Source organism: Phaseolus vulgaris, chromosome 9 (assembly GCF_051622355.1).
Source record: "Phaseolus vulgaris cultivar YP4 chromosome 9, ASM5162235v1, whole genome shotgun sequence".
Taxonomy (NCBI): domain Eukaryota; kingdom Viridiplantae; phylum Streptophyta; class Magnoliopsida; order Fabales; family Fabaceae; genus Phaseolus; species Phaseolus vulgaris.
In genome coordinates, this window is record NC_143506.1 from 9,971,976 (window position 1) to 9,997,559 (window position 25,584).

A 25,584-nucleotide genomic window follows, 5' to 3' on the forward strand; every position below is an offset into this window, starting at 1 on the left:
GGTATAATTGGTGGAGTTCAAATTCAAGGAAAAAATAAAATAAAATAAAATATATATAGTCATGTAATTTTGTCACATAAGGAAAAAAAATACCTAAACCTTTTTTGGGACTGTGTTAAAAAAAAGATGTGCATAATTCAAATACCTACCAGAGAAAAGGTGCCCACAAAAATTAAAGAATGTGGCCGATTTAAATAATATCATTATTTTTTTTTCTTTGTTTGTTTTCAAAATATTCATTACATTGAGTGACATACTCTTGTGAAAAAAAAATCTTTATTTTAAATATTCTTTTATAGGTGTTTTCTTTTCTTGGAAATAGTATTATTGGAAACACAATCTGACACTAATACCTCTTCTCTAATAAATAATGAATTTTGATTCAACCAATATAATTAGTAACTAAATGCTGGATTTAACTTTGGTTCTTTCAGTTGTTTATTCATATTTAAAGTTTAAGTTTACTTTTTAGTAGCATAATGTTGGCATAAAACAATTATTATTGAAGATAACAATTAATATTATTAGAAACTTCAAACACCCATAATATAATTATGGCTTATTTAATACATGAAGTAGAATCATAAAAAAATATAAATTTAGATAATTTAAATAGAGATATGTCATTATTACTTATATTAGCCAATATTAATAATTATTTGACTATTTTAGCAACACCTAACAAACAAAGTACACAATAAAACATATAAAAATTCATGATCATCAGTATAAAAACTAATGGAAAGACTAGTTGAACTAACACAAACAATATAAATTATAAACTTAGAAATTATTAAACTTGAAAGATGAAACTGAAATATAGAATATAGATTGGAGATTAAGATTATATTTTAGTATGTATTTATTGTTTTAATTTAAAAAAAATTATGCATGTTGTGCAAAGAAACAAAACAATGTTGTAAAATAGTCGAGGTAAAATTAAATTATATTTATAAAAAAAATTAAAACATTAGTATATTTTGTTAACTTTATTGAACTAGCAAGTTTGTTCATTGCTAAATTTATTTTCATAACAAAATTAAAGTAGTTTTTATTATTTTATAAATATTTTTTCTTGATACCTTTTAGATATATTTTACAATCTTGACCACTTCAACATTTATTCATTAACATTTCATAATTTAAAACATTTTTATGTAAAAAAATGACTTTTAATTATATAATATGTGTTTTTAGGATTACTTAAATTAATCCAAAAGCCTATTCAAGAAGATTTTTTCTTTAATAAAAAATATCAATTATGATCTAAAATATACTATTAAATTGTAAATCACTGTTTTAGATTATGTAAAATTCAATATACCTATTTAAATTTTGAATTTCAAAATTTAAGAAATTTTCAGATTTAATATACCTTTTAAGTTTTGAGTTTCACAATTTAAGAAATATTCAGATTATATAATCTAAAAAGAACTTTAAGCTGAAAACAAAATAGCGATTATAGGGTTTATAAGAAAAAATGGGTGCAAAAATAAATTGTCGCACTATTAGTATCTTACGAACTACAAGGGCGACCCATAATGGGTTCCTTTGACACGTTCCCAAGAAGGTTAGAATTTCTGAAAGTCTTCATTTTGACTGACATTTTATGTATTACCAATGCACATGAATTCGAATTAAATGTTGTGGTTCGGAGTTTGGTGCATAAACCGTGTTTTAAGACACTACTCAATCGTCACCAAATTCGTGACCTTCATTTGCCAGACACTAATTACTTCCGTTGACGCCTAACACTTTTTTAGGTGAACAAGAAACTGGAAAAAAGACTTTGGAACCATTAATATTCAAGCCATTCAAAGAAACTGTAATATTCTTTTTCATGAGATATTAATTATTATGATATGGAGATATTTTTTGAAATAGGAAGGAAATTTTACAAGAGTAAAAAAATAAGAAAAATGTTTTAAAAGTTATTTGGTCAAAGAGAGAGTGAAAAGATGTATAAAATGGCATAAATATATGTATCCGTGTCTCGGTCAAGATCCCTTATCGAACATTCCTCGAATTTAGTTCTCTTATATATCCTTTAATATAAAATAATTAATTTAATCATGATTGAAATTCTTTTAAAATTAAAAAATTAATCCAGAAACTTATCTTAATCTAGTTCAATTTTAAATGTTTATCACACTAATCGAGAAAAATATTAAATAATATTTATTACACCTAACCATCTTAAATAAAATAATAATTTAAAGATTAAAGTATCATTTACATGTAAAACACGATTGAAAATCACAGGACTTATCGAACTAAAATCAACAATAGTTCAAATAACTTAAGAAAGTATCTATAACTTTCGGACCTTTTTGTAAGTAAAACATTTTAAATAATAAAAGCGTAGAATTTGTTTTTACAGCGTGAAGAGTTATGAATGAGTGTTTATCGAATGGAGTAGCTAACTATGTGGTGTTTGGTGATAAAACTTTATTTGCTAAAAGTACAAATTCACCCTTAAAACCTTATTTGGAGGGAATCATGTGACCCTTTTGTAGTAAGATCCCTCACAAAGATTCTGAAGAAATGATGTTGATACAACATTCAAACTTGGGTATTCTGTCGTTGAGAAATGAGCCAGACGTTGAAGGTGTTTGGTTTAATGCCCAAGACAAGGGTGTCAGTGAGGTAGGATTGAAAGGCGTGGAAGCTGACAGCGAGGGAAGCGTCAATTAGGCTATTGGGTGGTGAGAACAACAGAGGGAAGGAACATATGAATGGTGGATGCATGGTATCAACATTTTCATTTTAGTTTTTATATGTTATTCTAGGACAATTTTATCCGGTTAGAAAAGTAATGACATTAACTAAAATATATATATAAAAACTTACCTCTACAAGTACTAAAACATAAAATTTCGAAGTGTAAAAAATTATTAGAACGAAATAATTAATTGACGTGCATATATTAAAATCATGTAATAATCGTAAAAGCAAGAAAAGTGCGATATAAATTATGCAAAAATAATTGTATATTTCATTTGTACTATTTTGTGTTGTTGGTTTATTTTCTCGCGAGATGATTAAAAGATAAAGTAATAGTAAAAGCAAAGAGGGAAGCAGGAGAGGTTAAAAGAAACACAAAGCAAGCTTTTCGGGGTATTGTCAACGCGAGCCCGGCGATATCTCGCGCTTTAATTCTTGTTATCGTTTGGCAAAGTTGCACATTCCCACAAACCGCAAAGTAAACCCATTGACATCGATGGAAAGTGGCCCAAGGTTTCTGGTTTAGTTCTCGCGGGTCTCTCTTCTTCTCACCACTGCACCCTTCATCTCTCTCTCTCTCTGTCTCTCATTGAGTCATTCCCTGCAACTACCTCTCGTCGCTGGTTTAGCTCTCACGCGATCACGCAGGCACTCGTCACTGTCTCCTTCACCTCCCGCACCGTACTCCGAATTTGACTGAGTTGTGGACTCGATGGCTTCCAATTCCGATTTGGTGCGCACCGTTGAGTCGCTCCTTGGCGTTTCGCTCGGAGATTCCGTTTCGGATTCGCTGCTTCTCATCGCTACCACCTCCGCCGCGGTCGTAATCGGTCTTATCGTGTTTTTGTGGAAGAAATCTTCGGATCGGAGCAAGGAGGTGAAGCCGGTGATTGTGCCGAAGGATTTACTGATGGAGGAGGAGGACGACGAAGTTGACGTTGGCGCCGGCAAGACTAAGGTCACCGTTTTCTTCGGCACTCAGACCGGTACTGCTGAAGGCTTTGCTAAGGTTATATTTCTCTTTTCTTTGCTTTGCTTTTTTCTTTCAAACTGCCGGATCGAGTCGAATTGAATCGAATGTTCTGGATCTTTATAATAGAAGAAGAATATTATTCGTGTACAATATAAACATGATTTCCTCGTACTGCGAATTTGAGTTTGGTGAATGGAGTAGATAAGTTAGTTTTGACTTGTGCAATGACTTGGTTAATACTAGGTTATGATAATGATGATATTTATGGCGGAGCAGATTGTTCGGCTTGATTTTCTTTTGATGTGATTGTGTTCATTTTGTTATTGAAAACGCCGAGGAGCGAGGAATGATGTCTTGTTCTTGTTGCATGTTAGTGTCATTTTGAAAATAGTTCGCCGTGATAATTAAAAGGCGTGCCTCTCTCTGCATTGCGTGCCTTTCTATTTATTGATACCTGTGGAAAACCCTAAATCGTGCCGCAATTACGGTGACGTTGGATAGGGTGAAGTTGTCAAAAGCTTTCAAAGCGTCAGTACTGTGACTGTTTGCAGTTGATGTTTTAGGGTTTTGTAAATAGAAAACTTTAGTATTTTGCTTTTACTAAGAATTTTGTGCCTGGGTAGTAATTAGTATGGCAAATTAGTTGAAAATAGTCAAACACTGTTTTTTCTTTTTCCTCCTATTTTGTTAACGCCTCTCTTGGGTGAAGCAAATCCTGAAGTTTCGTGCCTCTTTCTTGGCTAGCTGTCCCTATAACTGTAACAACATGTCTTCATAGCTGGCTTATTTTGAGTATTCTAAATTTAGCTTGGAAATGGTTAGAGCTTTTGCACATACTTTGTGCAGAGATGATGCTAACTTCCCCTTTTCTGTAATGCCTGAAATGGTTACCCCTGGAACAACCCTAGCTTTAAATCTGAAGGAAGTTATGTGCCAGTTTTTGTATGATTCCCGTGTTTTTTATATTTATTTTTAATTGCAGGCGTTGGCAGAGGAGATCAAGGCAAGGTATGAAAAAGCCGCTGTCAAAGTTATTGACCTGGTATGTCGGATTGAAATGAAATTTTGGCAATGCCTATATTTTGGTTATAGTTATGTGGGTCAAACATCTTATTTTAAAAGTTTGATTTTTTACTAGCAGAATTCTAGAAAACTTTTGGTAAAATTGTACAGGAAGTCAAGAATTTCAATTTTAAAAATAAGTTTGGCTACTGTCTGATGTATGTTTAATTTGAACTAGGATGACTATGCACCAGATGATGATCAATATGAGGAGAAGCTGAAGAAAGAGACTCTTGCATTTTTCATGCTGGCAACGTAAGATTTATGTGCATAAAAATGGTTGAAATGTATTTATTTATTGAAATGTGGGGTGAATATGATGCATTTTGACTTGACATGACAGTTATGGAGATGGAGAACCAACAGACAATGCTGCAAGATTCTACAAATGGTTTACTGAGGTTTGTAGTTACATCACTTTTAAATAAATCCTACATCTTAGGCCTGGCTCTATCCTTTCTTTTTCCTTATTCATATGGTTTACTTAAAATGATTCTAAGTTTCATTGAACATTAATTTTAGGGGATAGATGAGAGGGGAACATGGCTTCAAAAACTTGCATATGGAGTTTTTGGCCTAGGTAACAGACAATACGAACATTTTAATAAGGTAAAATCAGATGATTTTTTTTTTATTTAACAAAAAAATCATCATTTGATTCTTATGCTATTCTTTTGATACAGATAGGTAAAGTTGTGGATGAAGCGCTTACTGAACAAGGTGTGTAATTCTATCTCCTGTATTTTCAAAAGTATTAAATAGTTTCTCTGTTTTGTTACGATTGCATAGAATCATTGTTGTTTATCAAAGCTGAGTAGCCTGATACAACTTTTTCATTTGTGTTTTTTTTTTCTGTTTCATTTAATTTTGTCCTTGTAGCTGCAAAGTTAATCTACTAGTGCTACTTTCTTGTTCTGTTTGCTTAATGGAATGGTGCCTTACATGGATAGATTCAATGTATTTGATAAGCCTTTCAAAAAGTCTAATGGGTGTATAATGTTTGAATCAAACTTTCAGAAAGTACTATAAGTCATTTATTAGGCAATCTTATTACAATTTCTTGATTCTAGATATATGTAACATAAACTCCTGCCTACACTGGTGGAATTATATTACATGATTGTAATTTGTTTAAAATTTAGGAAAACAGTCTTATTAAGTTTTATATTTATGCGGATTTGTATTAGTCTTTTGAAGTGAGATGTATATTAATAAAACCATGTTCTAATAAAGTTCTGAAGTTTGTATATTAGACTTTAGAATTTAAAGTAGTTATTGGCTTTCAATAGATATCTTCTTACTTAGTTGTGTTTGCTGCAGGTGCAAAGCGTCTTGTTACACTTGGATTAGGTGATGATGATCAATCCATTGAAGATGATTTTTCTGCCTGGTAAAGATAGTCAGTCCTCTGATTCCTTTCAGTACTGCTATCTAGCTATTAATTATATTGTTGCTACCCATAAAATTGTGAAAAGGTGTCTACTACTTTTTGGGCATTTCAAACACCATGAGTTGTCCTTGGGTTTACAGGAAAGAAAGTTTGTGGCCGGAGTTGGATCAGTTGCTCAGAGATGAGGATGATGCTAATCCTGTCTCTACCCCCTATACAGCTGCTATTCTTGAATACCGAGTAGTGATTCATGACCCCACTGTAACATCAACCTATGATAATCAGTCAACCATGGCAAATGGGAATGCTGTGTTTGATATTCATCATCCTTGCAGGTGCTTGGAATTGTTTATACCGATTATGTTTTTTTTTAGTAGTTCAGACTATTAAACAAACCTATTGTTTCACTTCTTGAAGGGTGAATGTTGCTGTACAAAAGGAGCTTCACAAACCTGAGTCTGACCGTTCTTGCATACATTTGGAATTTGATATATCAGGGACGGGCATAATGTAAGTTAGATATACTTCCTGACGATTAGCCGTATCATTTTTTCTTGGTAAACAAGAAAGCGTAGAACAATTGCATTGGTCAATTATAATTATTTTGTTTTGTATTGACTTCAAACACATTATGCTAGTAAATATTTTTTTAGATTTTTAAACTTTTATCTAATTATTATTCAATAACAGATTCCTGGTGGAATATATAGTGTTATTGAGTTTTGGTATAAGGTTTTGTACTCTTTTGTAATTCTTAGGAGATATAAAATGTTTTTTTACAGGTAAATAGAGATATAAAGTAATAAAACTTGTCAGATATCCAATTTCCCCCACTCTTCCCCAAACCGGGAAGACTGTGAAATTGAGGGTGAGATTTCCTGATGAAATTGTTGTTAATGATTTTGATCGGTGCAAATATGTCTGATGTGAAATGCATGAAGTTTCTCATAAAGATTGGCAGAGTTATTAACAGTTATTTATGGATGAGTGCCAGCAATAGAATCTCTAGTATACTCCTCTCAAAAGTCTCATTTTTTAAAAATTTGTTGAAAATCACACAATTTTGTAATTTCTAAGAAATTTCATCCAATAGTGAAGAATTTGTTAGAAAGTGTGTTCTCAACATTTCTCTTCATGGATTGAGGTTTTCTCATGCTTAAGTAGACGGCAACTTGAACATTCTGTTCCAATTATCTGATAGTAATCAATTAATCTGTTGATGGCTTTTGCCTGATATTTCCCAGATATGAAACTGGAGACCATGTGGGTGTTTATGCTGAGAACTGCAATGAAACTGTTGAAGAAACTGGGAAGTTGTTGGGTCAGAATTTAGATCTATTGTTTTCTCTTCACACAGATAAGGATGATGGCACTTCCCTAGGTGGTTCTCTCCTACCTCCTTTCCCTGGCCCTTGCTCACTGCGAACTGCATTAGCTCGATATGCTGATCTCTTGAACCCGCCTCGAAAGGTTTAAATATTTTCTTCACTTCATGTACTTACCATTTCTTTTTATTTTTGTACCTTGTACTTGTTTGGTTTACTGCCTATATGTGTGATTCAATAGGGAGTTGTACTTGTTTGGTTTTACTGCTCATAAGAGTGTGATTCAATAGGGATTTGCGCTTGTTTTATATAGATGAAAATAAAGAAATAATTACATGTGCTTATCTTTCAGGCTGCCTTAGGTGCATTAGCTGCTCATGCCTCTGAACCTAGCCAAGCAGAAAGATTAAAGTTCCTTTCATCTCCTCAGGGGAAGGTAAATTTTTTGCAGTGCTGTTTCTGTCCTTTTGTTTACAAACAGAAATTTTCTTTTTTTCCTTTTCTCTTCTGATGATTTTCAATTTTTTTTCCAGGATGAGTACTCCAAATGGGTGGTTGCTAGCCAGAGGAGTCTCCTTGAGGTGATGGCTGAGTTTCCATCAGCAAAACCTCCTCTTGGTGTGTTTTTTGCTGCAATAGCCCCACGTTTACAGCCTCGTTATTATTCTATTTCATCCTCTCCTAGGTAGTTATCTTATCTTATTTAAAGTATCAATGAACCCTTATAAGATAATTGGCAAACAAATAATATTGTCTTACTTGATTGTTCAGGTTTGCTCCTGAAAGGGTACATGTAACTTGTGCTTTGGTGTATGGTCCAACTCCCACTGGTAGAATTCACAGAGGTGTATGTTCAACTTGGATGAAGGTACCGATATGCAGTTGATACACTTCTCATGCAATCACGTGGTCCTCTTTTTTAACATCTTGGACTCTGTGCTCTCAACTAGTCGTGTTTGTGATTCTAATTTCTTGCCCGAGGGTGCAGTACCTAATTTTTTCATGTTGTTTCTAACTTAAATCTCTTATGAATTATCAGAATGCTATTCCCTTAGAAAAAAGTCACGACTGTAGCTGGGCTCCTGTTTTTATTAGGCCATCAAATTTCAAGCTACCAGTTGATCATTCAATTCCTATTATTATGGTTGGACCTGGTACTGGTCTTGCACCTTTCAGGGGATTTTTACAGGTATGTGAATATGTTATGGATGTGTGTATTTTTACAATTCTCATAAAAAGTAAGCTTGCTAGAAAACAATTATATATAATAAAGAAGGGGTGGTGGTTGAGCCGTTGAATATAAAAAGAAATATAGGTATAAAATAAGTAATTATGTACTAATCAACTATGATTATGAACTAAAATCAAAGCACCTTATTCTTTATTTTGTTACGACTGGAAAGCTCCACTTTGCTGTCTTTTTAGCATGTTTGCTGTGTTGTGGAATTAACTAAAGCGATCTTAAGCACTAAAATATAAAACTAGTTTAGTTTCTGAAGATGCATGGCTAAATTACTTTCAAGTCACACCTGAAGGTGAAAATCTTCTCTTAACAAGGGGGAAGAAAGTTCTGATTGTGGTATGAAACAAAAGTGGAAGCAGATTGTTTTTTCCAAATCCAAATTGTTTGTTTTTTTCATAGTGCTTTTATAAGCTGTATCTTTTAAGGATTTTTTTAAAACATGAATTTCACATCATTGGCAAACAGGTATACTAGTTTGTTGTAAAAACCCAGTTTACCCTAAACCAAAAATTTCAAAATTGTTGTCCAATCCATTTCATAAATGAAAGTTCAGGTGAGGCTGAATTATTATAGGAATCTACTTCTAAATTTTTCATCTTTGGTTTGCCAGGAAAGATACGCCCTCATAGAGGATGGTGTTCAACTTGGCCCTGCATTGCTCTTCTTTGGATGTAGAAATCGTCAAATGGTAAATTAATTTCTCTGTGTTTTTAAATGGATTTTCAGAGCAATTTCTGATTTGCCAATTATATTGTTTGTATAGGATTTCATTTATGAGGATGAGCTAAAGAATTTTGTGGAACAAGGTTCTCTTTCAGAATTGATAGTTGCATTCTCTAGAGAGGGGCCTGAAAAGGAATATGTTCAGCACAAGATAATGGACCAAGTAAGTGCGAATAGTGGCTTAGTAGGTATCAAATGTAACTGGACAAATTCTTTCCTGCATTAATTTTTATATGTGCAGGCTGCGCACGTGTGGAGTTTGATTTCTCAAGGAGGTTATCTTTACGTCTGTGGTGATGCCAAGTGTATGGCCAGAGATGTTCATCGAACTCTTCATTCCATTGTCCAGCAGCAGGTGCTGATTGTCTTTCATCATCCCTCCCTTTTACATAATACTTAAGTATTGATTTTTGAAGAATTTCACCAACTTAAGTATGAGAAAATAAAAGAAGCTTTTCTGCTTGTCTCTTCACCAGGAACAGATGCTAATAATAAGATTGCTAAGCAGTGAGTATAATAATATATCTATGTGATAGGAGAGCTGTGACTGATTTTTAAGCCATTTTTGTTTTTGGAATCCAAACACAGAATTTGGTTTGATTGTTGAAAAATTCGGTACCAAATTAGCGTTTGAATTTTTCAATGGAGCCATTAGGTGAAAATTCTTCATCATTTGACTTAGTATTTTTTTGTTCTGTTCTATTGGGTTTATTATTGTATTGCTGGGGTGTTTAGTACTTCAAATGTGGGAAATTTGAACATTCTTGTTTTTGTGAGGATGTGATTAAAAAAATTATAGTAAGTTTTCCTTACCATCCAATGATAGAGATAAAATTATGGACTATTTTTTGTGTACAATATTATCGAAGAAATTGGTTGACAAATAAATAGTAAGGTTGCTAATATATTTTACAAAGGTTATTTGGAAAAAAATATTGTTTAGCTTCTTTAAAAGCCGGTTGGCTCCACTACTTAATGCGTCAATTTTGTTTTTCGGTGCCATTTGGAGGAATTCTCTCTTCCAACCAGGAAGGGTTTTAAAAATTAATCTGGAAAAAACATTATCAAGTTCATTCTAACCTTATGAATGTGTGGATATCATTAGTTCTTTCTTCTTTCCTCTTTTTAGACTTGACTTTACCTTTCACAACTTTTAAGTGGGTGAGAGAGCCATACTCACATGCTGATTCTGTCATACTTGGTTATGCTCTGTCTAGACTTATGCTCTGTCTAGACTTATGTTGTGTTTTTAGTGTATGAAGGGACTCGTCAATGTAAATTTTCATCTCAATTATTTCGTTTTAATTTTTTTTGCAGATCTTTTATTTAACAATGCTATAGTTCTTCTGATATTTTTTGTTTTCACTAGCATATAAACTCCATACCTATGGAATGCAACTGTCTTAAAAACTTTGTTTCTGCATTGAATTATAGGAAAACGTGGACTCAACAAAAGCTGAAGCTATAGTGAAAAAACTCCAGATGGATGGACGTTACCTTAGAGATGTATGGTGATTTTTCTAGTTCTTCTGCTTGGATTGTGGTATCCTTGCTCTTTGGTATGCTAAATTCAAGTTTGGCTGAAGGATATTTTTGAGATTAGTAGCTGCCTTTACGGAAATTTAGGAACCGACAGTGGAGGCTAATCAGGTTTCCTTGAGAAGAAATGTTTTTCTGGACATTTGCCTTTTTCTTTTGTTTTCTGTTGTCTTTATATTATCTTATGATAGGTTGGATCCCTCTAAACTAGGATTAATTATAGAGGGACTCTGATGGTTAGTTCCAGAAATCGGTCAACACATAGAGGTTGCAGTTGATGATTATGTATCATCATTAAGTGTAGAAATTGGTAACGAATAATTATTTTTTATCAATGAAACATGTTTTTTAATACTGAGAATAATATGTTCTTGTGTTGAACACAATTTATTTAAAAAGTTTTAATGTGTTATCAAAATCTTGATCTTATGGAGCATAATGTTTTAAAAATGTTATAGTTTCGCTGGGTGTTGGGGAAATCATTGGTTCACACTTACTGGGGAAATCATAACCACCTGAACATCTTAGTAATAGAATTTCAAAAACGAGGTCTGGAACTCTCAATAAACGTTTAAGTTTTTTTAATACAAGGGTTGATAGAAACTAACAATATTTGACGTGAGTACGAGATCCATGTAATTTGTGCATATAAATAAAAACAATTGGTTTTAAAATTAGGTTACACTTTTAATTTCTCAATTAATATCCTTAAAACTCTAACATTTTTCTGATGAGTTGTTTTTCTTTTGACAAATTTGACCTAGATTCGAAATTACTTATGTCATGCAATTTCCTTTATGAGTGCCAATTATAAGTCTGTTCAAATTTTTAAACAAGTGTAGATAAAAAATATATTATCAATCAAATATGAATTGCTTTTGTATAACTTTTAAGTAATTGTTATAAGAGTTAATTAGCTTATTATAATAATATTATAGTAGGATTTGTAATTCAATGATAACGTAAAATTAATGGGTTATACCATTCAATCCCTTGAATTATAAAACTTAGATTTACTCCTAACTTATATATATCAAAAGTAATTAAAAGTTAGATTTATTTTGAAAATTTAAGAGATTTACTTCTTGTTTTGACTTTTCTTAATTAAATTATTTATTAGACCTATGTATTTCCTCATGATTTAAATTATATATATATATATAAATATTGTTTATATATATATATATATTATATCCTAAAATAGCTAATTTATTATTGGAAAACTAGTTTATTTGTGTGAAACCAAAAATTATAAATACAAATTGTTAGATTAATTTAATGACAAAAACAGAAAGATAAATACTTTAAATTAATAGTTATCAATTCACTTTACTAATTTTTGTGATTTTAATGTGGGATTTTATTATTGAAAACATTAAAACTATAGATATGAAAATAGAGTTATATACATACATCATGATATATATATATATATATAACTAAAATTTTAAAAAAATCAATAGTCTCGTTGACATTTTAAAATTGCATATATTTTTTAATCTTAACATTATAGATATTTATATAAAATTTCCATTTTTCGTGTTAAGATTTCAATGATAATCTATATTTATTAAAGAATAAACATTCTTTTATTTTTCATTTTAATTTTAAAATTAATTTTGGTTTTAATTTTTCAAAAATCTACTTCTATTCATTTTTCAAATTTATATAAATATATTTGACTAATTAAAAAATGCGACACATGCCAAATAAAGAAAGAATGTTTTCATTTTTGGACATATTAAGTAATGTCAGTTAATTTTTGCAATTTTTTTTTAAATATATATATATATATATATAACTGAAACTAAAAAAATTTAATAGTCACGTGGACATTTAAAAATTACACATATTTTTTAACCTTAACAATTTATATATATTTATATAAAATTTACATTTTTTGTGTTAAGATTTCAATGATAATTTATATTTATTAAAGAATAAAACTTTCTTTTAATTTTTTAAAGTAATTTTGCTTTTCATCTTTTAAATCTAGTTTTATTCATTTTTTTAAAATTTAGATAAATATATTTAGCTAATTCAATGCGAAACTTGTTTTACTAGATTTGTTTATATAGAAACTTTGAAACGTATTTTCAAACCAGAGTCAGAACATTCACACGAAGAATAATGTATACAATTTTATGCATAAATTTTTATTGAGTAAGTATTTAAAAAGTTCAAAAATTGAAATACAGTAACAATTGTGAAAGGACTGTTTTCATTTAATCTAAAATACATAAAACCAAAATTGTTATTTTTAAATATTAAAGATCAAAATGAATCTTAATAAATACTTATCAACAACTTAATAATCTTATTAAAGAGTAGTAGATAACATTTTTAATGAAATAATATTTTTTTATGAATTCCCATCTTAGTCTGTTATTTTATACATACTTTTATATAATTATTATTAATGAATAAGAATAAGATTAATTTTGTTTTTCCTATATCATCTCAATTAAGCATTCAGACATCTTGGGAAGTAATAATTTTTCGTCAAAGAATATCGCTAATAAATAAGATTTGAAGCTTTTTTATTTTCAAATAAACACTTGCTAATATTCTTCCATAAATAAAGTAACAACCAATGATTTTGTATTGGTGTTTTGTCTTGTATTCCACCTCTTAATTTCTTATTATCTGTCCCCATGATTCCAGTCAAGAAGGGAATAATCTCTATAAGTAATCAATCAGTCGACACAGTTTCTCAATCTCCATTCTTCTCCCACACACTTCTTCTTCTTCCGTTAATCTCTCTGCAATTCCCTTCTGTTTTATCTATCTGTTGCTAGGGATCAATTATTTTTCTCTCTTCTCTTTTCTGCTTCGACTAAGAGACGGCAATGTCAGAGAAGAAGAACAAAGTGTCTTATACGGAAAAAGATGCTGTGGCGCTGATGCAGAGGTATTTATTTATTTTTATTTTTGTTTATAATTTTGTGTTGTGACTTCAGAGACTTCAAACGATTTGGGATTTTGAGCAGGTACGACCCAACTACGGTGTTCATCTTGCTTCAAGAAGTTGCGCATTACGCTAAGCCAAAGATTGATTGGAACGAGTTGGTGAAGAAAAGTGCGACTGGGATTTCTAATGTTAGGGAATATCAAATGCTGTGGCGGCATTTGGCCTATCGGCATTCTTTGCCGGAAGATTTTGAAGTTGGGGCTGAACCTTTGGTCAGTATAATTTTTCTGAAAAATTTCTTTGTTATTCTAATTTGTTGTTAGGTAAAATATATTTTTTCAAATTAGTTTTAGGGTACGTTGGAAAGAACTTAGTTCACAACTTCTTTGAACTTATCTTACTACATAGACCAACTTGGGTTGATATGATTGGCGAGTGGCGAGTGGCGAGAGACTCACGTGGTTTAACCAAAGTGCCTGAGTTCGACTCAAACTGGTTGGGATGTTCACCTATTTGTGTCTGTCAAACCCTAAGTGAAAAAAAAGCCTTACCAGATAGGCTTTTGGTAGAGCTTATGAAATGTCCATGATAACTCTTGAAAATGGCTATAGCTTGTATTAAAACAGTTTACCTGTGCTCCCTCTTTTAAGTATAGAAACAACTTATACGTAAGTGCATACATGATAAATATTTAGGAACCCTTTGAAAAGAAGAAAATAAGAATGTAAATTGAATGAATATTCTTCCCGTTACATATTAACATATGCATAAGTTAATTTTAACCTGGGAAAAAACTTATTTCATTTTGTCTTCTTTGTTTATTCAAATGTGTCTCTATTTAATAAGCCCTTAATCAAGCTATTTTCCCAAACAGTGCTATGTATATCCATCTTAGTACAATTTTATGCTTTTATTCATGGCAAATTTACTAGTCATTTCATTTGAATATTTCAAAAGGGTTTTCGGTCATGTGTCAGCATCGAAATTCCTTATGACTGTTTAATGGTTACTTTGGCAGTCTGATAATTCTATTTGGTGCTAAATAAGGAAGAATGAATTTTGGTTAGTTCATAATATGCAAGGCAAGATCATTGTGTACATGATTTTGAAGTCCTGAACGCAACCAAGTTTTATACCGTCTCCTATGTTTGGTCTTATAGACGTGTGTCCAAATACATATAGCCAATATTAGAATACATGAAAATCAAGGTAGAAGGTACTGGCTTAATTTCAATTCATAAATATTACCGTTAGTTCCTTTTTTGGTCAAATTGACAAACATTTAATCAGATGAGTGATAATGAGTAAATAGTCACTCAACTAATGATTATAGCAGTTGAGTATCCTTTACTATTCAAATTTCTATCTCAGATTAGTTTTTCACAACATGCTGTATTATCATTTTTCACTGGATTTTTCTGCTTAGATATTTGGATTATTAGATATGTTCATACTTATTTGGAGTCTTAATTCCAGGATGATGACAGTGACTTAGAGTGCGAGCTAGAAGCATTACCTCCTGTAAGTGGGGAATCTGCATCAGAGGCGGCTGCATGTGTGAAGGTAAATGTGCTTGCTCTAGTTATCACACATTCTATCTCAATATCTTATAGATAGTTGTATAATTATTGTTTGTTAGATTTCTACTTAGAGTAACAAAAGTAATTTTATCAGATTAATAAGTTAGCTTGGCTTTACTCGACAACTAACTATAAGAATAATAATGTTGTATGTTTGTGAATGGTAGGCAGTAAAGTGCCAGCAAGAGCAACAAATAGGTGTGATAAAGTGAGAATGAATATACAAAAAAAGCATTGGATTAGGAATTGAATGTATATGAGAGGAAGTTGATGTAGCACCTATAAAGAAGATGATAGAAACTTGCCAAAGGTGGTTAGTTCATGTTTGAAGACCAGTGGAGTTTTCATTGAGAAAACTATAACTAGTTAAAGAATTTTTGATTAAAAATTGATAGGGGAAGACCTAAAAATGTATTAGAACTTAGAAGGAACCAATAAAAAAACCTTTAAATTGAAAATTTGATATTTGGTAGAATTCAATGATGTTGATTGATCTATGTAGACAATACCATGTAGTGAGGAATAATTGGGTTCTCTTTACAGTTTCATTGGTTAAATTTTCAATTGTGATATTTCTTTATATTCAATTTTGAACGGCCTGTTTTTGGGAATTGTTTATTCATCAGGTAATGATTGCTTCTCGCACACTAAGTGAATCTGCGCCTAGTAGCTCAACAATCGAGGCTCCATTGACTATAAATATTCCAGTTTGCCATTCATCTAGAACTCTTATTGAAAGTTCACAACCCTCTAATTTGATGCAAGGGACAAACATTGTTTTTCCAGTCACTGTTCAGAGACAAACATTGCCAACACACCCTGCACCATCAACAGATGGTATAGAATCTAAGGGATTAGTTGGTGGTAATCTAGCCTCCAAAAGAAAACGAAAAACATGGTCAGAGGAAGAGGACATACAACTACGAGCTGCTGTTCAGAGATGGGGCGAAGGGAATTGGGCAACCATGGCAAAAGGAGACAACTTTCCTATTAAGAGAAGTCCCACACAGTTAGCACAGGTGGTTTTCAAATCATAAAAAAAATATAAAACCAGTTTTCTTAGTAATTGTGTGAATATTTCATTGGTAGTTCATAAATGACATCATCACATTTGAAACTGGTCTTTTTCGTAAAATCCAAAATTAACAACTTAAAACTATTGTTAGATTCTTGGGATTTTGGGGGGTTTAGTCTCGTGCTTGTTATGTGATGAGTTCATTAAAAGTTCATCCTCTATTCTGGACTATTTTAAAATAATCAATTTATTAAACCATGAATATTTATTAATTTTTTTTACATTAATTAGTTGAGATCCCACATCGACCATAAATATAGTCAATATTGTCCTTATAAGGCTTGGGTAATTCTCACATTGCAAGCCAGTTTTGAGGAGCTAAGTTTTAATCCCAAATTTTAATATTGCATTAAACCTATCTTAGATTTGTTATTGGACCAACCAAATTTATCTATGCTGCAGTTTTGGGTTCGAGGGATATGTTGAGATTTCACATCGATTGGAGGTATATCATATATGTTCATTGCTGTCATGGCTTAGGCAGTCCTCACATTATTAGTTAGTTTTGTGGGATTAAGTCCTAAGCTTAAGTTCTAATTTAGTTTCAAAGTCTGTCTTAAATCTGTTAATGGGTCACCCATATTTGTGCACAAAATAGATGTCAATTCTCAGCATAGGGGTTGTTGTTATTGGAGCACTTGCATATTTCCATGGTCTAGATGTCCAATCTTGGATGTGAGGTAATGTGTTGAGATCCCACACCCTTACTAGTGTTGACAATTCTTATCTTACAAATTGGTTTTGTAGGATTGAGTTAGACTTTAATTCCAAATTCTAAGAATTAACAAGTTAAGTAATGGTGACAATTATTATTTGAAGTTAACTATTGATAGGAGGCCATAATCTTTGTTATCCCATTGATATATTGACTGCTTGATCTGTGGATGCAAAGAATGGTCTTTAGTTAGTTGAAATCTGATACCCTTATCTACCATAGCCGATTTATACCCTGCAATTTTATTATCACGATAGGATAGTTGTGCTTGATTATGCAGCTGTTGAAGTTGGGCCTGTTGAAAACGGTCTCGTTTAGGTGTACAACTTTGCATTGTGTGTTATGTGTGTCATCCCTTGCTCCCTTGATTCTAGTTTCTAAAATGGTAAAGGAAAAACATAAGTCGTCAGTTATGTTTAATTTTAATACTGACACTGAGTCTATTTTTCTTGGTTGTCCTCTAGTCAGGTAACATGTCTGGTTATCACCCAGCTTTCCTAGGTTCAAATCTCATCAATGAATTTTTTCATGTCGAGCTCTTTCAAGAACTTCTCATTTGTGATATTTTTAGTTATAAAGGATGAATCTGTGTATCTTTGTGAATATTAATGTCGTTTGATAACTGATACAGTCCATTTCACCTTTACTGTTATTTATTTTATATTCTACATATCAGCATATCCTAAAACTTGCAGAAATGGACCATTTTACTTTGTATCTTTTTGAATATTCATGTGATTTAAGCATCGTACCATTTTAACCTTTTTGTTATTTACTTTTTATTTTTTTTTAATTCTCATGGGTTATCCACAAATGTTTGCAGAGGTGGAGCATTTTACGAAAGAAAGATGGGACTGTCAATTCTGGAACCATATCAACCAGCACACAATATACTACTGCTGAACAGCTGGCAACCCGACACTCTTTATCTTTAGCCCTTGATATGCCATTCAAAAAGTTAACTGCTCCTGGAGTGTCGGATCCTGGTAATTTTTCTGGACCTTTTTCTGTTTTATTTTAATTTATCTGCATATTAATTAATTTACCTCCTATTTTTGTCATCCATTTGTTTGAATGTGAGAAGTAGGGAGGAAAGAATTAAGAGAGAAGAGAAAAAGTGGGTCAGTATTTCAGGTTGTTTGGGTTAAGAGAATAAGAAGAAAGAAAAAAAAACTTCTCTTTCTCCCCTTATTTGGTTGGATAGAAAAGAAAGAAGAAAGAAAAGAAACTATACTCATGTCAGATCACATTTTTATGGTATTTTGGTCATTACTCAAACTCTCCCCTCTCATCTTTTTCTTTGTAAAATGAAGCTCAATTTCTTTGTTATCTGCACAGCATTTTTCTTCATCTCTTCACTGTTCCCAAATGCGACCACATTTTCTTGGGAAGTGTTGTTTCCAACCCAGTTCTTCCTCTCCTAAATCATTGGTTCCAAACAAATTGTAAATCCTGAACTGAGTCTCAAAGTTCCACAATTCTCAAATCAATTTAAGGATGATTCTCAAATCAATTTAAGGATATGATTCTCAAATCAATTTTAGGTGATTTTCAAATTTATTTTAGGTGATTTTCAAATTTATTTTAGGTGATTCTCAAATTTATTTTTGGATGACGCTCTTTCCGTGAGACTGGTTATATTCCCCTGTTTCATGTTGTGTACTGTGCTTATTGATATTATTTACCAGTGTGATTTGAAATGTTCATGATCTTTTTTATGCATGGTAAGATGCAAATGTTTTGTTTTAACCTTAAAGACCATGAACTTAATCAATATATTGCTTGTGTCACATCCCCCACAAAAAAAAGCTGACTATTTTTAGATTATCTATACTTGCAATATTTAATACAACGAAGCATTCTTGTAATATAAAAGCACAAATTTGGAGTAACATTGAATGAGTTGCTGGACTTCTTACATTTCATGCCAGGAGTGGGATAACCAAATAGCTTGAATATAACTTTGTTGGGGTACAAAGTCACCAATTTAATAGATATATGTGTCTTGCCTTTTATAATTTTATTTTACTTTTACTGGTCTTCACAAGCTTTTCATGTTTATAAATATAATTTCTCTATGCCATCAATGTTATCTTCCTTCTACTATATCTCAATACTATCAATTAAAATGTATTAACAGTATTAATGTTTGTTAGGTCCGTTAATACGTTTTAATTGATAGTATTGCTGAGAGATTTAGGAAGTTAGTTTTTTATATAAGTTAGTTTGTTGGGCTGAGATAGAGAGGAATTAAGGCAGATTGTCTATAAATAAATGGGAAGGTTGAAATAGAGATAGTCTTGTCATACGAACTAACAAGAAAAGAATATAAGAAAGTTAGAAGAATTAGGAGAAACTATAAACCCATCAAAACAACCCATTGGCATTCTGGATAAAAAATCTGAACATTAGAAGCAAAAATGAAGTTCTGAGGGTCAAGAATCATGGTGGCAGAGATGACTCTGAGTCTGATGGGTTGTTTTGGGGTTGCTAAGAGGATTCGGAGAAGTCCTGTAGTTGATATGGAGGCAGAAAGCAAGGAACATCATGCTGGGTAAAACATCCCTTAAACCAGAAACAGAAACAAATCTAGACATCATGAATCAGAATCAGGTGGTGGAGAAAAAACATCAAGGAAACAAAAGAGACAGAGAACAACCTCCCTTTTGATAATGGCAAGAACAAAATTTTCTATCAATCTGGTTAGAAGTGTTGTGAATATGCAGAGAAAGAATAGGGAGGAAGAAACTGATAGGCCAATAGCCAGATGGAGAAGCAATATGAAAGGAAAACAGAGGGAAATATGCAGGTTGCCATTGTGACGACCACCTTTTGGGTTGCAGATGGAAAAGCAAACTCAGATTTAGGTAAGAAAATGGAACTGAAGATTGAGAAGGAAACCAATCCAACGGGTGGAACGATGGGGAGTAGAAAATGTTTCGGGTACTAGAAGCCGCACCACAACCGCCGGAACTTCTAGACTTGGTTTCTCCAAAAGAGGCTGATGTTTTATTTAGTAGTTGAAAAGGTCCTATAGGATGTGAAAGATCTAACATGTTCAATCCAAGAAACTCAAGAATAATAATGGAAATGACCCATGATAGTTTAGATCATCAAGAAAAGAAACAATAAACAGAAGATGAAATGACAAAACATGGAAAGATTAGTATTTGGCATCAACTAAAAAACACTGTTGATGTTGATGAAGAAAATCTTGACTATCGATGAATGAAAAATAACATAACATTGAAATTTTAGTTTCTCTTAAAATTTACTTCTTTAACAACATATTTTGTCTTTAAGCATCTCAAATTTCCCTATTCTAGCATCTTATTTTTTTTAGAATGTGCAAGGAATATTTTGAGAATATTCTAGAAAACTCTTTTAAGGAAAGATTGTATTCTCAGCATATTTTAAAATAAGAGTTACATTATCACAAAGAAGATTTGTACTGTCTAAATTATGCCTTTCCATTATCACGTTAGTAGTTTTTCCTATTTTACTAAGTTTATTAATTGCAGATTATATGTAAGATGGATCAATCTTCTTCTAGTAATGCTTTACAGTTTATTGTTCTAGCAATATTATTTCTCAATTTACACAATTTGAATAACCTCTTTTTATATATTGTTGCAGTTAAAACATCCATATCAGTTAAAAATCAAATGCAGAATAGAAATATGGTGGAGAAGGTTGTCACTAGTTTTGTACCACCTCAACAGTCATCTCAGCACCCTTCTTTGTTGGGATCTTCTGATCCTTATGTAAAACCTAAATTAGTAGATGAAAAACTAGTCCCGAAGGGTAATATAATTTCAAATCCTGTGCTAAAATCTACTACAGCTGCATCTGGGACACGAACCGATCCTCCTTCAAATCCTCCTTCAAATACTGTATCACAGTTTAAAATGGCTCCAGTAAAACACAGTGAAGACGCAAAGCCTGCAGTGAGTTCTTTGACAAAACCATCCATCTCTGCCAATTTGCCTTCTGATCTCAAGGTTCATCTATTATATAACTTGCAAATCTCTTGCATTATGCAATAGTTTGACAAATGAAAAGTTTATTCATATTATTTATTTATGTTGTCTCAACAGAATAAACCGGTTCCTCCTCTGGCTGATAAAGTTACATGGAAGCAAGGTGTTAATTCCACGAAAGAGTTTAGAGCTTTTGATCCCACCTCTGCACCAAAAGAGACACCAAAAGAGACGACACAAAAGGAACCGCCTAAAGTTACTATTGGAAGCCAGATCAATAACAATTTAGATAAGGGGAGATTAGATACAGGTCAAGGGAAGATCAAACCTATTAGTAGTGGGGAAGCAGGTTTGAAAGATAAAGCAAATCCAGTAACAGATGAAAAAAGTGCTATCAAAGCAAATGCTGAGGTGTACGAAGACGAAGGAAGTGTTAAGAATGCTAGTGATAATAGCAAACTTGACAAGGAAAGCCTAACTTTTAATGAAGACAAGAAACATTCAATTAATGAAAGTTCAAACAATCAAACCATAAATGACAAAAATGTAAATTTGTCCCTACAAGATGAAGACAGCCAAAGTGCCAAGGTGGTAAAAACTGATGGAGGATGTTGAGTGATTAGTTTGTGAAAATGAGTAGTTTTTTTATTTATTTTTACATTGAATTCTAAAATTTTGATGAATTTAGGAATTTGTAGCACATTAGTATACTGTAATTTAAAAAAGTATTTGTTTAGTGGTAAATATATTTTGATGACATGCAAGTTTACATGATTACTAAATGATATTTTTATTAATTGTTTTACTTTTATTTTCAAGAGATTGATGGTAAACGGATTCTTCTAAATAAAATTTATAATTTTTTTAGAATTTTTAAAATTTGCAAAATATTACTGGCTCTATTACATTGGAAATAAAATGTTTTTCCATTAAGAATTATAAAAAATGAATTTGTATATTTTTAAATAGCTGTATCTAGAACATAAGTAGTTTTTTGTTTGGTTTTGTTTAGATAGGGTGTTTTTAATTTTTTCTAACTCATAACAAACTTTTTTTGACAGTAGTGTCCTATTCACCTAGTCAAAAGAAGTGTTTATTTTTCTTAAATAATTATAATTACGATATGTAGTTTTGAATGAAGAGAAGTATGTAAAAGAAACTACATGAGTTATTGTTTTTAGAGAATACATAGAGATTTAGTCACCTTAAAATATTTAAGGTATATTCTATAACAATACTTCAGACTATTAACTTGAGTGGAAACTATTTAAGTATATAGATTTACTTTTTAAGTTTTTCCAAATTTACTTGAATAGTTTAGGATTATACGCATAAACTCTCTTATTCTATCTATTGAATGCATTTTCATACTTATGCAACCTGCATCCTCTGCATACAGGAAATAAGAACAATCACAACCGTGCTTAAAATAAAAGAAAAAGATTTAGAATATAGGAACATGAAATATTTATGCTTAATCTAGAATGTAGGAACAACGTGCTATAGTTTAGTTAAGAAAAGACCATCATCACAAAAGGACCTTGAATTTCAATTTATCTCAAATAAGAATGAGTGTCATATAATAATATAATACAATTGTAAATCTAAAAAATCACAATTTATCTCCAAAATAACATTCATTTCAACAACCATACAATAATTACATTTCATCAGCAAAAACAATGGAAAAATCACTTGTTTGTGGAAGAATCAGTTTGAGGCCAAACACTGATCTTCTCCTTCTCATACTTAACAAAGATAGCTCCAACCGCAGCCACAAAATAGATCTGAATCAGAATAATTGTCGGCGAGTGGTAGTTGATAACGCCCTTCCCCGTCGCCAGCTCCACCAGCAACAGCGCTGTCAAGCCCAGAATTGCAATGCGACCGTTCAACCGCTCGCTATACTGGCTGAACCCTAGCTCCACCCTCACGCCACCAGAAACCGGTTCCTTCAGCGCCACCGGCGGCAGGAACACGCTCGACCCGGATCCGGAGCTTCCTTTCTTTGACTTTCGACTCTTTCGGATCTCTGCTTTCTTGCCTGTGCCGCTGCGGTACCGGAGGCGGAGCTGACTGATGCGGCTGTCAAAGTCATCGTCGGTGGCATCTGGTTCAGGCTCGGAGGGTTCCGAACCAGAGGGTGGGGTTTCTGGTTCGGTGGCTCGGAGAATGAAAAGACGCCGGGGATTGGGTTTGGAAGAGGGAGGTGGGAATGACAGTGAGAGTTTTACATAGGGTGATGCTAACATTGCCATTTTTTTTTCTTTTCGATCTTTCTGTGTTTCTTTAGGATAACTTATTCTTTGTTTTTGTTTGTTTTTATTTTATGTGGTGCATTCTCACTTCATTTCTCCACCATAAAATCAGTAGTAATGTATATTTTTTTAAATTAATTTTATACTGTATTCTCAAATATTATTTAGACCTCTGGGGACATAAGTTATGTGGAGTCCTTTCAATAAAATTTAAATAACACATGATGAAAAATTATAAATTATTCTACCAGTTTAATTTAGAAGTTACTACCATAAAAAAATATTAAGTTATATCACAGTTAAGAAATAGAATTCAAATTTATGGGCAGTGATGTTTTTATGGTATGCAGCTTTCTTGTACTCTATGTGTTGAATTCTCTTGTTGTTTTGACATATAATAAATGTTATTGTTATTATAGTTGGATATAAAGAAAGTGTGATTGCTAATTATTTTTTTAATTTTACAGAAATATGTTGTAATTTTTTATTTAATAAGACTTTACTGTGATATAATTATAGTTTTGGTTATTTTCCTTATTTTTTAATTTTTTTGAATTAATATTTTGGTATTTAAAAGTGTTTTGACTGGTTGTAATTTTAAGTTTGATATCTTTATCTTCAAAGAAAAGATATAATTTCTTCAATAAAGATTTTAGAGAATAAGGAGAAAACTTGGTTCGTACTCCAATGATTTAAAACCAAATGGTTTAAAATAGATATTTTAGTTGTTTAGTCTAAAAGATAAAGATTTGGTTACACAAGATAGCTTTGGTTGAACTAAAGTGAGTTATTTTACATAATAGATATTTTGGTTACATTAGAATGAGTCTGTGTACATGTTACAATAAATTTAATGAGCAGATTTTATCAATTTAATAGTATGTAGATTATATAATAGAGGGGCATCTTACCAAAAATCAAATCTAAGAATTGAATGCATACTACAGACAAATGTGTTTCTCCTTCAACTTCCAGTGTTCTCCATTATCCAAAAGGAGCATGACCTTCTTTTTCAAAATATTTGCATGATGAATAGTTTTCTTGGTGGCCATTTTCATGATTCATATTGTTATTCTTTAGATTGCTACTCTTGTCATATGTAATTGTATAAATCATATATGACTCTATGTTAAAGTGCTCAATCAGATAGGATTGCATTCGAAGAACCCAAACATTATAACTTTCACCTTCAAAGGTTGGAGGTGCTAAAGTTGAAAAGGATGTTTCGGATTGCATTTTGTGTATGTATAATAAGCTCTCAATTATCACGCTCACCCCTTAAGAATAAAAGTCAGATACGAATTGTTAAAATGTAGGAATTGATATTATGGAAGAAGACTACTTCTTTATTTATCAACATGTATTAAATAAACTTAAATGACAAACTAAGCTAAAAATACCGCACCACATATTCTCAATTTAAAATATAAAACAGACTAAAAAAATTTAACAAACCTCTAGTTAAGACTTATTCAAACTTCATAACAACTAACAAGCAGCTACGGGGATCTAAATTTATAATGAGACAGCAACTTAACGAGAGCAAGCACCTAATTGGGAAGTAGTCTGGGAATCATTAAAATTTAAAACTTGGATGTCCATGCATAGGAAGATGAAGAGGAACAAGTTCTCTTTTTGTGAGTGGAGCTCTAATCCAAATATATGCTTGCATTTTGCAAATCTCTAATAGCTTTCTGAACACAAATGCTTTCTCTAGATAGGAATTGATTGATATTTTAACAAATGCAAGGGTGTTTAAGCGTGAGTTGTTAATGATTGGTAACAGCAAACCAAACTCATTGAAATGCCTGAGGTTAGAGGGCAGCCAAGGTGTTGGGCTGGCACGTATATAAGGTGTTAACTTAAACTTATTAAGAAAGTAAACTCTAAGCTTATCTTAAGCTTATAAAATCTACTTTAAATCTACTTTAAGTAAAGTTTATCCTCATTTATATCCTATTAAATGTTATAATTTTTAGTCGATAGTACATTTTAAAAGTGTTCTGTATTTGAAACTTAATTTTGTGTTTTGGGTTGCAGTACCCACCAAGTCCTATAGGTTGCCTCGAACTTTGACTTTTGCTAC

The 25,584-nt window shown here is 31.9% G+C and overlaps 2 protein-coding genes and 1 non-coding gene across 3 annotated transcripts; 2 read left to right on the forward strand and 1 right to left on the reverse strand.

The window, feature by feature from the left end:
• Positions 1 to 2,512: 2,512 nt before the first annotated feature.
• Positions 2,513 to 11,331, forward strand: LOC137820056 (NADPH--cytochrome P450 reductase). The gene is made up of 18 exons (XM_068623836.2): positions 2,513 to 3,733; positions 4,680 to 4,739; positions 4,938 to 5,014; positions 5,103 to 5,160; positions 5,282 to 5,368; positions 5,443 to 5,479; positions 6,080 to 6,149; positions 6,290 to 6,484; positions 6,567 to 6,659; positions 7,394 to 7,619; positions 7,827 to 7,910; positions 8,008 to 8,159; positions 8,246 to 8,342; positions 8,514 to 8,663; positions 9,328 to 9,405; positions 9,481 to 9,603; positions 9,682 to 9,795; positions 10,875 to 11,331. The coding sequence occupies exons 1-18, from the start codon at positions 3,437 to 3,439 to the stop codon at positions 10,953 to 10,955; spliced, it is 2,079 nt and encodes a 692-aa protein (XP_068479937.1). The 5' UTR covers positions 2,513 to 3,436; the 3' UTR covers positions 10,956 to 11,331.
• Positions 11,332 to 13,582: 2,251 nt separating this feature from the next.
• On the forward strand, positions 13,583 to 22,022 carry LOC137821640 (uncharacterized). The gene is made up of 7 exons (XR_016515879.1): positions 13,583 to 13,890; positions 13,970 to 14,162; positions 15,367 to 15,453; positions 16,097 to 16,489; positions 18,084 to 18,246; positions 20,897 to 21,261; positions 21,358 to 22,022. It is a non-coding gene; the product is annotated as an uncharacterized LOC137821640 (transcript).
• Positions 22,023 to 22,858: 836 nt separating this feature from the next.
• Positions 22,859 to 23,659, reverse strand: LOC137820890 (FKBP-type peptidyl-prolyl cis-trans isomerase). The gene has a single exon (XM_068625201.1). It carries the CDS (start codon positions 23,496 to 23,498, stop codon positions 22,932 to 22,934), a length of 567 nt encoding a protein of 188 aa, XP_068481302.1. The 5' UTR covers positions 23,499 to 23,659; the 3' UTR covers positions 22,859 to 22,931.
• Positions 23,660 to 25,584: the final 1,925 nt, after the last annotated feature.